This window comes from Salvelinus sp. IW2-2015, linkage group LG18, assembly GCF_002910315.2.
Source record: "Salvelinus sp. IW2-2015 linkage group LG18, ASM291031v2, whole genome shotgun sequence".
Lineage (NCBI taxonomy): Eukaryota > Metazoa > Chordata > Actinopteri > Salmoniformes > Salmonidae > Salvelinus > Salvelinus sp. IW2-2015.
In genome coordinates this window covers 28,087,160-28,101,421 of record NC_036858.1, presented here as the reverse complement: position 1 = coordinate 28,101,421, position 14,262 = coordinate 28,087,160, and the positions used below count along the sequence as shown (strand labels likewise).

Below are 14,262 nucleotides of genomic sequence, written 5' to 3'. Positions count from 1 at the left end.
AAGGGAGCTCCGTCTGCAACCTGGAGCCGCTGGAGTGTATTATCCCTGTAGCCCGTGGAACCAGTCTGATCTTGACCACAATCTCTTCCCTCTTTAATTACATTCATATTATTCTACGGGAATAATTCCACGAAATGTCATTTCACAGTGATTGCCCTTATCACGCTAGCGAGTGTGGTGACAATTAAATGAGGAAGATTAAAAAAACACAACAAAAAAAACATCTCATCCGTGGCTTTCTTAAAATACTGTATGATCTCTTTATTGTATCTGGATGTGACAAAGGCTGAGAGAGTATTGTGCAGAATGTGCTGCTGCAATATTGTAAGGCTTTCCCCGTCAGTCATTCAGCACTATTGGGCTGCCAACCAGGGAAATAATAATGATCAACATCACTTCCTCAGCCAATCACTGATCCATTAGCACTGCTAGCCTCCGGCATCACACAGGAGGTCCTGTTCAAAAACACTCAACTCAGCATGAGACTATGCCGAAGGCTGGCTGACACGATTACATAGGTGCTGTTGAAAATAACAGGGTACAAGTTAAGAGAAATACGTCACAAATTCACAGCTACATATTTTGTTTACCACAACTGATGGTAGAAAAAGCGTTTCCCGGCATTCATGGCGAGACAGTCTGAGAACAGGACATTAAACACTTCCAGTAGTCTTGGGTCAGAAAGGTGTTTTGGCTTTTGAGAGGAAACACCTCCGGGTATACTGTATCATGAGAGGAAGTCCTGAGGTATACAGAGGAACAGGTGTTAGATGGAGGTGATTAGTCAGTTCCCATGGTGACCTGGGTGTAGCATGATGTACTGCAGTACCCATAATGCTCTGTCACAGCGGCCGCACCTGGATGACCTCTGACAACATACGTCCGCTCTTGGAGGTGGTGTCCAGGTGGTGCATGTCGTTGTTGGCGATGATGAAGATYATGGAGGAGGAGCTGAAGGTCACCCTCTTCTTTGGTCGTTCCCCGTCCCCTCTGTGGGACATGAAAATTGGGCGGATGGGCCGCTCGATGCTCCGGGCCAGCGGGCGGTCCTTGACACTGTGCTGAATCCATGAGAGCCGGGAGCACAACAGCTGCAGCAAGCAGCGCCGGAACTGCCAGAGGAACAGGAGGAGGAGGAGAATAAAGAGAGAGGGAAGAGCGGTGTTACTCAAATGGAAGTATTTGTTCACTTTTCCAAAAATAAAAGACACCATGGTAATACTTTAACATTAACGCTCGAGTCAATTCGTTCAAAGCGTTGAAGGGCGATTGACATTTTAAGGTAGTTTCAGATTGAGACGACATATGCAGTGTTTACCATGAATTTCCTGTTGCTGCAGGATTATTTTCCTGCTGTAGCAAACTGGCTCAAATTGAGATCCTACAAGATCATAAACTTTTACAGATGAACCATTGAGAGCATCCTGTCGTGCTGTATGATATTTTATCAAATAGGGCTATCTTCTGTATACCACCCCTACTTTGTCACAACACAACTGATTGGCTCAAACGTATTAAGAAGGAAAGAAATTCCACAAATTAACTTTTAACAAAGCACACCTGTTAATTGAAATGCATTCCAGGTGACTACCTCATGAAGCTGGTTGAGAGAATGCCAAGAGTGTGCAAAGCTGTCATCAAGGCAAAGGGTGGCTACTTTGAAGAATCTCAAAAATAAAATATTTATTGATTTGTTTAACACTTTTTTGGTTACTACATGACTCCATATGTGTTATTTCATAGTTGATGTCTTCACTATTACTCTACAATGTAGAAAATAGTACAAATGAGTATGTGTTTACAAACGTTTCACTGGTACTGTATATAGAGTTATACTCCAGACTCCGACATTGCTCGTCCTAACATTTATATATTTCTTAATTACATTATTTTACTTTTAGATCTGTGTGTATTGTTGTGAATTGTTAGATATTACTGTACTGCTGGAGCTAGGAACACAAGCATTTCGCTACACCCGCAATAATATCCGCTAAATATGTGAATGCGACCAATGAAATTTGATTTGATTTGATATTCAAGCCATACTGCAAGACTAAGTAACAACAATATTGTGAACGTTTACAGAGATGTCATTTTGTTGTTGAAGTTAATCAGTGTAGTATGTTGAAGGGACATTACACTCCAAAGTTTGTCAGATGTTTTTAGCCAAAAGTGGTATTTTGCTGAGATACTGTAAGTCCATATCATCTGTTTTGTATATTCAGCTATTATGCTGCATTGAGGTCTGAAAAGATCAGATAAACTTTGATTTTGGAAGTGTGTTTCCCTTTAAATTTGGAAAAAGGCTTGTTTCAAAGACTTTCTGCTATCAGCATTCGTGTGTCAGGTCAGAGGCCCCATCACCTTTCTGCTCATGAAGATGTAGATGAGAGGGTTATAGGCCGTGCTGGACTTGGCGAAGAAGGAGGGGATGATGGCGACGGCAGGGGTGACCATGCTCTTCCTGCCAAAGGCTTCCATCATGGACACCACGGCGTAGGGCGTCCAGCACACCAGGAAACAGGAGATCATCAAGAGGAACATGACAGCCACCTTCTTCTCGTAGCGCAGGATCTTAATAATCTGCACTGTCTGAAGGTCCTGGATGGAGCGGAGCTGTTGGGAACGACAATAGGAAAGAATCTCATCACTCACTAAAATGGTCTAATTAGAATATGTAAAAAACAACAAAAAACATTCCAGTTATAGACTGAGTATACAAAACATTAAGAACACCTGCTCTTTCCATGACATAGACTGACCAGGTGAAAGCTACTGTATGATCACTTATTGATGTCACTTGTGAAATCCATTTCAATCAGTGTAGATGAAGGGGAGGAGACAGGTTAAAGAAGGATTTTTAAGCCTTGAGACAATTGAGACATGGATTGTGTATGTATGTCACTCAGAGGGTGAATAGGCAAGACGAAATATTTAAGTGCCTTTGAACGGGGTATGGTAGTAGGTGCCAGGCACACCGGTTTGTGTCAAGAACTGTAACGCTGCTGGGTTTTTCCACGCTCAACAGTTTCCCGTGTGTATCAAGGATGGTCCACCGCCCAAAGGACAGCCAGACAATTTTACACAACTGTGGGAAGCACTGGTTTCAAAATGGGCCAGCATCACTGTGGAACATTCAACACCTTGTAGTGTCCATGCCCTGAGGAAATGAGGGGTGGGTTATATGTCACTTGTACTGACAATATGCACTCCCCACAAAAAATAAGATTTTCTCTGCATGTGAATGTCAGCTAACTTCTTTCGGACCTTGACATTAGATAAAGAGAGGGTCTTTAATGAAAGATGATATGTTTGATCCTGTGGTTGTTAATGTGGGAGAGAAGATAAAAATCTCCACCTTTATTATGCTTAAAAAGATGAGGCCACAGAGGACGCAATGACATTGTCCCATGACATCCCTATGTAGCCTACGTATCCGTTTGCATGAGATAGTGGGTTTACTGATACACCTGTCAGCGGAGCGGAGCCACACCTGAGGCGTTGTCCATTCAGTGGTGCTTAATGTTGGCATCGGCCTCAGATCCCCAAGCGCATGCACTAGAATTTTATTTGTAGGCTACTACCTCATTTTGCCATTGTTTGGTCGAGTTCACATTGTTTGTCTTGCATCCTTGATGAATGTAAGTACCAGCCTACCTTTGATTTATGCCTTTTATTTAAAGGCCCAGTGCAGTCAAAAACGTGATTTTTCTGTGTTTTATATATATTTATACACTATGAGGTTGTGATAATACTGTGAAAATTATGATAAATGCCCTTTTAGTGTAAGAGTTGTTTGAAAATAAGAGTGAAGGTTCTGCCTGTTTTGGTGAGATGGAGTTTTGGCCTGCCTGGTGACAATTATTATTTATTTTTTTACCATTTTAATTTAAAACAATCACAGTAAGGTACTTACATTAACTGTTACTCAGAAATGATTTCATATTGAGATAAAAAAAAATGGCTGCATTAGACCTTTAAATGAATTTTGTAGATGTATCTGTTGATTTGTTCACTTTCCCAAAAAGAAAAGACACCATGGTAATACTTTAACATTAAGAGCTCGATTCAATACGTAGCACTGAAGGATCAGCGTTGTAGCGCGTTTGAAATGTAAAGGTAATTTCCGATTGAGCCGACATATGCAGTGTTTACCGAGAATGCGGGTTCCGCGATCACGGGGACATTGCCTTTAAATTTGAATCACGCTATATCGCGGATCTTCATTGCTACGGATTGAATCCAGCCCTAAATTGCTCTTATACATGCCAACACATGTCATATGCTACAGATGTAAGATTTTAATTTGATCCTTCTTTTGTTGCACAGCAGGAAAAGCAAACTTGTAGTGTATTCAAGGTTTAAAAAGGCTTTTAAAGTTTGTAATTTCCACTTTAAAATGTCAGACTTGATTTTTCCTAATGAAAAACGTATCAACCCCTATCAAAATTGTTCATTACATTTAATCCACATAATAATTCACATTTCCTGCAGCTGCAGGATGATTTTTCTGCCGTAGCAAATTGGCTCAAATTAAGATCCTACATCTGTATACGCTATAGCCATACTATAAGTGACAAAATGACATTATTGTGAACGTTTACAGAGAGTTTATTTGACTGTTTTAGTTCATCAGTGCAGTATGTTGAAGCGATATTACATTCCAAAATCAAAGTTTGACAGATGTTTTCAGCCCTCGAAAGTGGTCCTCTGCTGAGATAAGTCCATGTCCCAGGTCATCTGTTTTGTATATTCAGCTATTATGCTACAATGACAGTCCACCACATCATACCCAAAAGTTTCCTGATTAGCAATAGGTAGTTCGTGTTTAATTTAATTGTGTATTAGAAACACAGTGTGAGTTCATTGCGAGGGGATTTTGCCAGTGGTTGAATGGAGAATTAAGCTTCCCGGGAAAATGTTGTCCTAGGTTTCAACAGTAACCAAGGGTGGCGGGGACGGGCTTAGCGAAGGGTCACCACACTGATATAAACATGAAGCAACAGAAGAAAATGGGAGGAAGCGACAGCAAGACTGCCATGTCCTTGTTCTTACCATTTGCACTGTGTAAAGAATGTTCCCGTAGCAGTAGATCATAATGCCCACTGGTACGAAGAAGCAGGCCAGGAGAAAGAAGAGAACGAAGGAGGAATCGTTAGGGTCCTTGGAAGTCCAGTCCAGAGAGCAGCCTAACTGGTGGATCTCCAGAGTGTAGCGGTTCCACCCCAGGAGAGGAGCCCCTGTCCAGACCAGGGAGTAGAGCCAGATGTAAGTGATGCACCTCCAGGCCCAGGGGAAGTCCACCACCTTAGCATGGACCACCCGGATGTAGCGCTCATAGGCCAAGGCAGAGAGACTCATGATGGACACGATGCCTGGAAAGGAGGGAGATGGGTTGTGATGCGGAGTAATTACTAGCGAATCTGGGTTATGAAATATATATAGGTAGGCCCTTTTTATTACTGTCTATTGGTTATTACACTGTTGTTCTCTACACGGTAGCCCCGAGGTTAGAGAAGCGGGCCAGTAACCGGAAGGTTTCCTGTTTGAATCACAGTGCCGACAGAGAAAAGAAATCTGGCGGGAGTGAGCCGGGAACAGGGAGGGTTGCTGGCATCAATATCTGAACTTAACTTAACCCCCTAAACTGCTCATTCGGAGCTGCACTGCGGCTGCACTGCAGCTTAGCAGTTAAGAGCGTTGGGCCAGTAACCGAAAGGTCGGCTAAAAGCCGGCTAAAAATCTGCCGATGTGCCCTTGAGCATGACACTTAACATTAATTGCTCCAGGGTCACAGTGAAACCTCAGAGGGTGTCTCAGGGAGATTTGGATATGCAAAAAACTAATTTCCAATTCACATGATTATAATACACACTTGTACATGTGTGAAATAGGACAAATGTAAGCACCCACCTGATGATGATTTTATTACAGTTATTACTCAGTCCTCAATCAAATATTTTCTCAATATACTGTATATTCAATATCATAAATATCCTATTGCAGGGGTCTCCAACCTTTTCTAGCATAGAAAATGTAACTTGTCACAAGCTACAATTTTTTTGATAGCCATTAAAATAAGTACATTCTTCTCTCCTCCTCCACCCCGAAACACCTCCCCAGGTCCTTGGTGTACAAGAGATGTGTTTTCTGTCAATATACCTGGCTAAACAACTCTAAGGAGGCCCCGTAAAATTATATTTTGTATTTTCTGTTTTCTCTGTTTTATTTGTCCTGGTTTAGGATTTTTTTAATTCTGTGTTCTACTATTAATATTACAATTATTCATAGAGAAACAACGCAAATGGATGGTCTGAGTCCATGTCAATGCTTAAATCTCATCAGACGGCCATCCATAAGGTCTGGAAGAAAAAAAGGAACGCCTTATTTTTCTTGTGTAAATCCCCTTGAATTACATTCAGACTCTCCATTGTACTCATCCCATATGTATATACTGTACGCTATACCATCTACTGCATCTTGCCATCTTGATGTAATTAGATGTACCACTAGCCACTTTGAACAATGCCACTTTATATAATGTTCTCATACCCTACATTACTCATCTCATATGTATATACTGTACGCTATACCATCTACTGCATCTTGATGTAATGTATCACTAGCCACTTTAAACAATGCCACTTCATATAATGTTTTCATACCCGACATTACTCATCTCATATGTATATACTGTACTCTTACCATCTACTGCATCTTGCTTATGCCGTTCGGCCATCACTCATTTATATATTTTTATGTACATATTCGTATTCATTCCTTTACACTTGTGTATATAAGGTAGTTGTTGTGGAATTGTTAGGTTATATTACTTGTTAGATATTACTGCATGGTCAGAACTAGAAGCACAAGCATTTCGCTACACTCGCATTAACATCTGCTACCCATGTGTATGTGACAAATACATTTGATTTGATTTGATTTGAAGTGTTGCAGCACAGCTGTGTTGCATTATAGAGGGAGCTGTTTGAGCACAGTGTTACTGGACACTATAACACAACTAATACATAACATGTCAGTACAGGTCAAACTGACAGGACCACGCTGCATGAGTGCAATAGGTGTAACAGGTGCAGGATGTCCTTAGATAGTCATCTACATTTAGAGTTGAATGTGTGAGTGGTTTCACATGCTGTAGTAAATTAATATGGTATCAATAATCTCTACCATTCAACTATTTTTCTGAGGGGATTTAGAGTGCCTGTAGGCTAATTATAATTAATTGTTATATTAACCAGCATCTTTTTCAGTGTCTCTGCATTGGTGCAGGCTGTTCTTCTGTAGGGCACACTGGTATTGAATGATATTTTGGGCTGTTTTGGCTATTCTTGTGCACTTAAAAAAATCCTTCACATTTTATTGATCTGTTCAAAAGCAAATTTGGATCATAGTAATAATAATAATAATAATAATATTAATTGATTCAACTAGTATAGCGCTATTCATTACATAAAACATCTCAAAGCGCTTTAAGGCAACAAAGCAAAACAAGCAATTTAGAAAAAACAATCCGGGACACTCAATTTAGTATGATATGTTACGTTTCGTATGATATGTATTAAGTTGTGGATGTCCATCATCCATTTCACATGATATGTTATGAATTGCAATTCGTACAATATTTTACGAATTTGCAAAATCACAATATGTTACAAACTTGAAAAACGCATGATAGGTTACGAAATCCAATTTATTGCTGCTAACGTTAGCTAGGTGGCTAAAACTAATGTTAGGTAGCTGGCTAACATTAGCTAGGCTAGGGGTTAGGGTTAAGGTTAGCTAACATGCTAAGTAGTTGCAAAGTAGCTAAAATGTAGTAAGTAGTTGCAAAGTTGCTAATATGCTAAAGTTGATGAGATTCGAAAACACAACCTTTGGGTTGCTAGAATTTTGCGTTATACGCTTACCCATCCACCCTACTTTTGTTTTGGCCTTAAGTAACTCTTTGTCTTATGTAACTGTACAAAACGTAATATATTATACTATACCAAACAAAAATATAAACGCAACAATTTCAAAGATTTTACTGAATTACAGTTCATATAAGGAAATCAGTCAATTGAAATACATTCATTAGGCCCTAATCTAAGGAGTTCACATGACTGGGAATACAGATATTCATCTGTTGGTCACAGATACTGTACCTTAAAAATATGGGCCTCACATTGGGCCTCAAGATCTCYTCACGTTATTTATGTGCATTCAAATTGCCATCAATAAAATGCAATTGTGTTCGTTGCTTATGCCTGCCCATACCATAACCCCACCGCCACCATGGGGCACTCAGTTTACAACGTTGACATCAGCAAACCGCTCGCCCACACTACGCCATACACGTGGTCTGTGGTTGTGAGGCCAGTTGGACATGCTGCCAAATTCTCTAAAATGACGGCTTATGGTAGAGAAATGAGCATTCAATTATCTGTCAACATCTCTGGTTGACATTTTAACAATTTCACTGAGTTACAGTTCATATAAGGAAATCAGTCATTTGAAATAAATTCATTTGGCCCTAATCTATGGATTTCCCCACTGGCCATGGGTGGATCCAGCTCCCAAGTGGGTGGGCCTATGCCCTCCCAGGCACACCTGTGTCTGCACCCCCAGCCACTGTAGAGCCAGGCCCAGTCAATCAGAATGAGTTTTTCCCCACAAAAGGGCTTTATTACAAACAGAAATACTCTTCAGTTTCATCAGCTGTCGGGTGACCTGCAGTTGAGGCCGGTTGGATGTACTGTCAAATTCTCTAAAACAACATTGGAGGGGGCTTATGATGGAGAAATTAACATTAAATTATTTGGCAACAGCTCTGGTGGACATTCCTGCAGTCAGCATGCCAACTGCACGCTCCTTCAAAACTTGAGACATCTGTGGCATTGTGTTGTGCTATGCCAGCAAAGCCACTACACAACACGACACTAAACAATACATTCATTGCACTATAACGGTGCCCAGAAACTGTTAGGGCTTTCATAAAGCTGTCCCAACAGCAGAGCTTTCTTTCAGCACCATGGGGGTGAATCCTTACCACTGCTACACTTGGCTATCAGTGGAGTCTTGTCTGGCAGTGAAACAGTTCCTTCAGCCTCATTTACTGCCGTTTAAAAAAACAAAGCTGATATGGCTGACTTGCTTAAACAAACGTGGTTTTCTACTGACAATTGATAAGCAAGCAGTTCGCTACACCCGCAATAACACCTGCAATAACATCTGTTAAACACGTGTATGTGACCAATAAAATGTTATTTGATTTTATTTATATGTACAAACTATGGCATAAGGGGACATCAAGAGGATAAGAGGCATTCAATAATTTTGATTAAGACATTAATGAGCCAGCTAGGACGGACGTAGTCAATCTAACTATTTGTTCAGCACTTTTGAAATGTACAGCGACAGAATTCAGAATATGGGCCGTTCTTACAGTATTCTCCCTGTACACCAAGTCAGAACCTTAGCATAAATAAAGGGAGCATATAAGCAGACAATGAAAGCTCTTACAATATTTGATGATTACATTTCTCTAAAACAGGCTATAGGCACCACCAAGTCAGAACAGTAGGCTAAATTATGAGGGGGAAAAGGACCAAATTATTAGGTTGAGGCACATGGGCTACTAACAGCTTACTACACAACATACACTTAGTATTACTATCTTAGCTACAGTATACATATATCCCTGGCATATTACATATAATAAATTTATATGTAAGACATTTATATGTATGCAGTAGCATACAAGACATTTTTGGACTCACCTTGTTGTGCTGTGCTCACTTGAACAGGAAGGTGGCCTGGCGGTCCTTGTGGGCAAATTTTGTCATTAACCTTTGTCATCAAAGTCTGGCATTCTCTGGATTTATGGTGCTTTCAAGACAACTGGGAACTCAGAAAAAAACAAAGTCGAATCATGACGTCAGTGATCTTCAGGTCAGAGCTCCAGAAAGAGGCCTGAATTCCAGACTTGGAATTCCGAGTTGGATGACTGTTCAAAACATATTTTCACAGTCAGAGCTCGTTTTTTCCCCAGTTGTTCTTAAACAAGTTCCCAGTTGTCTTAAACTCACTGTAGTCCAGTGGTGGAAAAAGTAACCAACTGTCATACTTGAGTAAAAGTAAAGAAACCTTAATAGAAAATGACTCAAGTAAAAGCACTGGTGTAAATACTTAAGTAAAAATACTTTAAAGTAGTTTTTGGGGGTATCTGTACTTTTCTTTACTATTAAAATTTTTATTTTTACTTCACTATATTCCTAAAGAAAATTATGTACTTTTTACTCCATAAATTTTCTCTAACACCCAAATGTACTCATTAGATTTTGAATGGCTAGCAGGACAGGAAAATTATCAAAATCATGCACTTATCAACAGAACATCCCTGGTGATCCCTATTGCCTCTGATCTGGTGGACTCACTAAACACATATGCATCGTTTATAAATTATGTCTGAGTGTTTAAGTCTGTTCCTAGCTATCTGTAAATTTAAAAACTAGAAAATGTGTCCGTTTGGTTTGCTTAATACAGGGAATTTAACTTTTACTTTCAATACTTAAGTATATTTTACCAATTACATTTACTTTTGATACTGAAGTAAATTTAAAACCAAATACTTTTAGACTTTTACTCAAGTAGTATTTTACTGGGTGACTTTCACTTTTACTTGAGTCATTTTCTATTAAGTTATCTTTACTTTTGTTCAAGTATGACAATTGGGTACTTTTCCCACTTTTCCGTGTCAGGGAAAATTTATGGAGTAGAAAGTACATAATTTTCTTTCGGGATTTAGTGAAGTAAAAGTAAAAGTAGTAAAAKTTATAAATACTAAAGTACAGATACCCAAAAAAACTACTTAAGTAGTACGATCAAGTATTTTTACTTAAGTACTTTACACCACTGCTAAAGTTTGAGATTTTCCCGTTCRGAGTTCCCAGTGGTTTTGAACGCGGCAGAAGTCATGCTGGATTGACAGCATGGCCAGTGCCCATGGTGTTGAATGTTTATCCTTTTAAGCTTGGAAAAGAGACCCTTAAACCCAGACTTGGACCACACACCCACTCCACTGAATAGCAGGCTAGTGATTGCTTTGCAACGCTTGCAGTTTGCCACTGTTTCCTTCCATTGTTGAATTTGGGATTTCTAACTTGTTGTGTAATGTTTTTGTCCAATGGCCGATTAGCACCGATACATTTGATCAATAATTTATCTTCAGAATATCTCTTCATATGACAAGGATTGAAAAGATTTGCCAGTACATTTACATTTAAGTCATTTAGCAGACGCTCTTATCCAGAGCGACTTACAAATTGGAAAGTTCATACATATTCATCCTGGTCCCCCCYTGGGGAATGAACCCACAACCCTGGCGTTGCAAGCGCCATGCTCTACCAACCGAGCCACACGGGACCTAGATTGTCAACGGGACCAGTAGATTGTCAACTTGATTCATGATGATGACTGCTAGCTTGCTAGATAAGATTTTGAATGTATGATGTTGACATGATCAGTCCAATTAAAGTTACGGTAGATATAACGTGATTTGATGTAATTGTATCAGTGACCAATGACCTTGAGCCTTCTTGGATGGGCACTTCTAATGTTACTCTATGGCAGCACCCAAGGGGCTTTAATTTCCGAGCTCTACCCATAGATTCTGCGGRGACGTAGTGTCTCCATGAGTGACAGAACACTGAGCCAATCACAGGGCAACTAGAGAAGATTATATATATATTTTTACATTGCTTGCAAACTGGTATGTGACAAGTATTAATTTCAAAATAACATGCAAAACAGGCAACAACAAAAAAACGTTTAGCTAAACAGGTGGGGCTCAAAACAGAATGACGAGTCACTACTGGTGTTGTGTGACAAAACTGCACATTTTAGAGTGGCCTTTTATTGTCCTCAGCACAGGGTGCACCTGTGTATTGATCATGCTGTTTAATCAGCTCCTTCATAAGCCACACCTGTCAGGTGGATGGATTATCTTGGCAAATGAGAAATGCTCACTGACAGGGATGTAAACAAATTTGTTTTGAGAAATAAGCTTTTTGAGAAATAACATTTTAGAGAAATAAGCTTTTTGTGCGTATGGAATATTTCTGGGGTCTTTTATTTCAGCTCATGAAACATGGGACCAACACTTTTACATGTTGCGTTTATATTTTTGTTCAGTGTAAATTGAGTGTCCTGGATTTACATTTGCTATGTTACCTCTAGTCTATGAGACCAGGCTGGAAAAAACAACATCACAACATAATGAGGTGGACAGTCATTAGAACGTTCATGGCTTGAGTGGTCATCTGAGGGAGGTGGTGAAGTGGGGCGAGAAAGTCCGGGGGGTAGACAAGCAGACAGCACTGTCTTATCAAGGTGTCTCGCCTTAGTGAGGTGCAATTGGGGCATCAAAGTGAAATTACCATGTTGTTTTATCCACTACAGTAACAGTATGTACTACAGTAACAGTATGTACTACAGTAACAGTATGTACTACAGTAACACCCATCCATCAAGAATTAACCATTCGTTTTTGGAGTTCAGAAATATCATGATGTTTTACATGTAAGAAGTTTACAATATATGAATATATTGTAAAGATGAGAAAAGTCACCCATATAATAAATACAGTAGGTCAACCTTGTGGTTAGCCAACAGTAGGTTGCGTGTGCCTGAGAGAGAGATGAGGGTAATAGAGAGTGAGTGAGTGAGTGAGTGAGTGAGTGAGTGAGTGAGTGAGTGAGTGAGTGAGTGAGTGAGTGAGTTGAGTGGAGAGAGAGAGAGAGAGAGAGAGAGAGAGAGAGAGAGAGAGAGAGAGAGAGAGAGAGAGAGAGAGAGAGAGAGAGAGAGAGAGAGCATGAAGGTGGCACTAACCAGCTTCAAGTTTTCATCCACATAGTGATCTGCATAGTGGCAATGGCATTCATAAACATCAACAACTATGTAAAGACTGGTTTCATAAATCATTAGGGAGAAAGTGGGCTAAACAGTTCTCCCTTAGAATAAGATGGATGGGAATTGTCCCCTGCAATAGACTTTAATTGGATCACTTATGAAAATGCAATAGCCCAAAATACTAAACTTCTTTATCTGAGTAGTTTTAACACATAAAAACATGAAATACAAATTAAATGGAAAGGATGCCACTAAAAAATTACTTGGATTACTTAAAATATATAAAAACATATTTTGAATGAACTCTTAAAGGGATAATATGCAATTTCTACATCCATTTATTTAAATTATATATAGGCTACTCTTTGATTCTTGTAGAATATAAAATCAGCTTTGTTATTGTTTGATCTTCAGATTGCGCCTTTAATATGTGTGAACCTCCACTCGACACCCAGAAAGGACTGAAGTACTACTAACCAAATAAACTGTTGCTGAATCCGTCCCAAATGCATGTTGCCGAGTTCCAGACCCACCCGCCTTTGATGCACGAAACAAACGTAAAGTTAATTCCAATGACAGACACCAACACGTCACTTATACTAATGTTTACTATTAACAAATTTGTGGGCGTCCGGAGTCTCTTGAATCTGTAGTACAGCACGATGACAATAATATTGTTGCAAAATCCGAAGACTCCGATTGTTCCGATGGCAAAAGCAAGGAGTTTGTAAGTACCAACCGCAAATATATATTCTTCTGTATTTTTTTCAGTGCTAGCTAAATCCGCAGGATTTATTGCTTGAATAACTTCGCTCCCAAACATTGTGTGCGATGACCTGTCTAGCGTGGCTAAGAGGGAAGATCTTCTGCGCTGCAGTTGAATTACTGAAGCTGCTCTAAACCAGTTAAACGTGCAAAAGTTCCTTTGAGAAATCAGGGCAATTTTCCTGATGATGGAAGACTCAAATGTACAGTATTTCTCGAGGAGTTACATCTCCAGCCGTCTCCATCCGTCACTATAATTAGTTGGCATCCACTGTACTGTACCTCCAGACGGGTAAAGTTGTGTTCGGGACATATCTAGATTTTCACACGACCCTCCCCTTGTATTTTAAAATAAACTGAACTCCCTCCCCCTCAGTATAATTAACTGAAGAAAAAAAATAATTCTGGATTCGCAGATCACCACAGAGGAGCTCATTGTCCCTGCCTGTTTTATTACTTACTTCATCATTAGAGCTGGTATCAGACAATGATCAGCTAGGGGAAAATACAATTTTCCGCCAACAGATTTCTGTGCCAATGCACCACACAACCAATAAACAAAACATACCGACATGGTTTGCGTTTTTA

The 14,262-nt window shown here is 39.7% G+C and overlaps 1 protein-coding gene across 1 annotated transcript; it reads right to left on the bottom strand.

Moving 5' to 3' along the window:
• Positions 1-265: 265 nt before the first annotated feature.
• LOC111977825 (opsin-3-like) lies at positions 266-13,966 on the bottom strand. The gene is made up of 4 exons (XM_024007530.2): positions 13,387-13,966; positions 5,056-5,375; positions 2,365-2,616; positions 266-1,112 (listed from the first exon to the last, which is right to left on the bottom strand). Exons 1-4 carry the CDS (start codon positions 13,730-13,732, stop codon positions 843-845), a joined length of 1,188 nt encoding a protein of 395 aa, XP_023863298.1. The 5' UTR covers positions 13,733-13,966; the 3' UTR covers positions 266-842.
• Between the last annotated feature and the right edge of the window lie 296 nt (positions 13,967-14,262).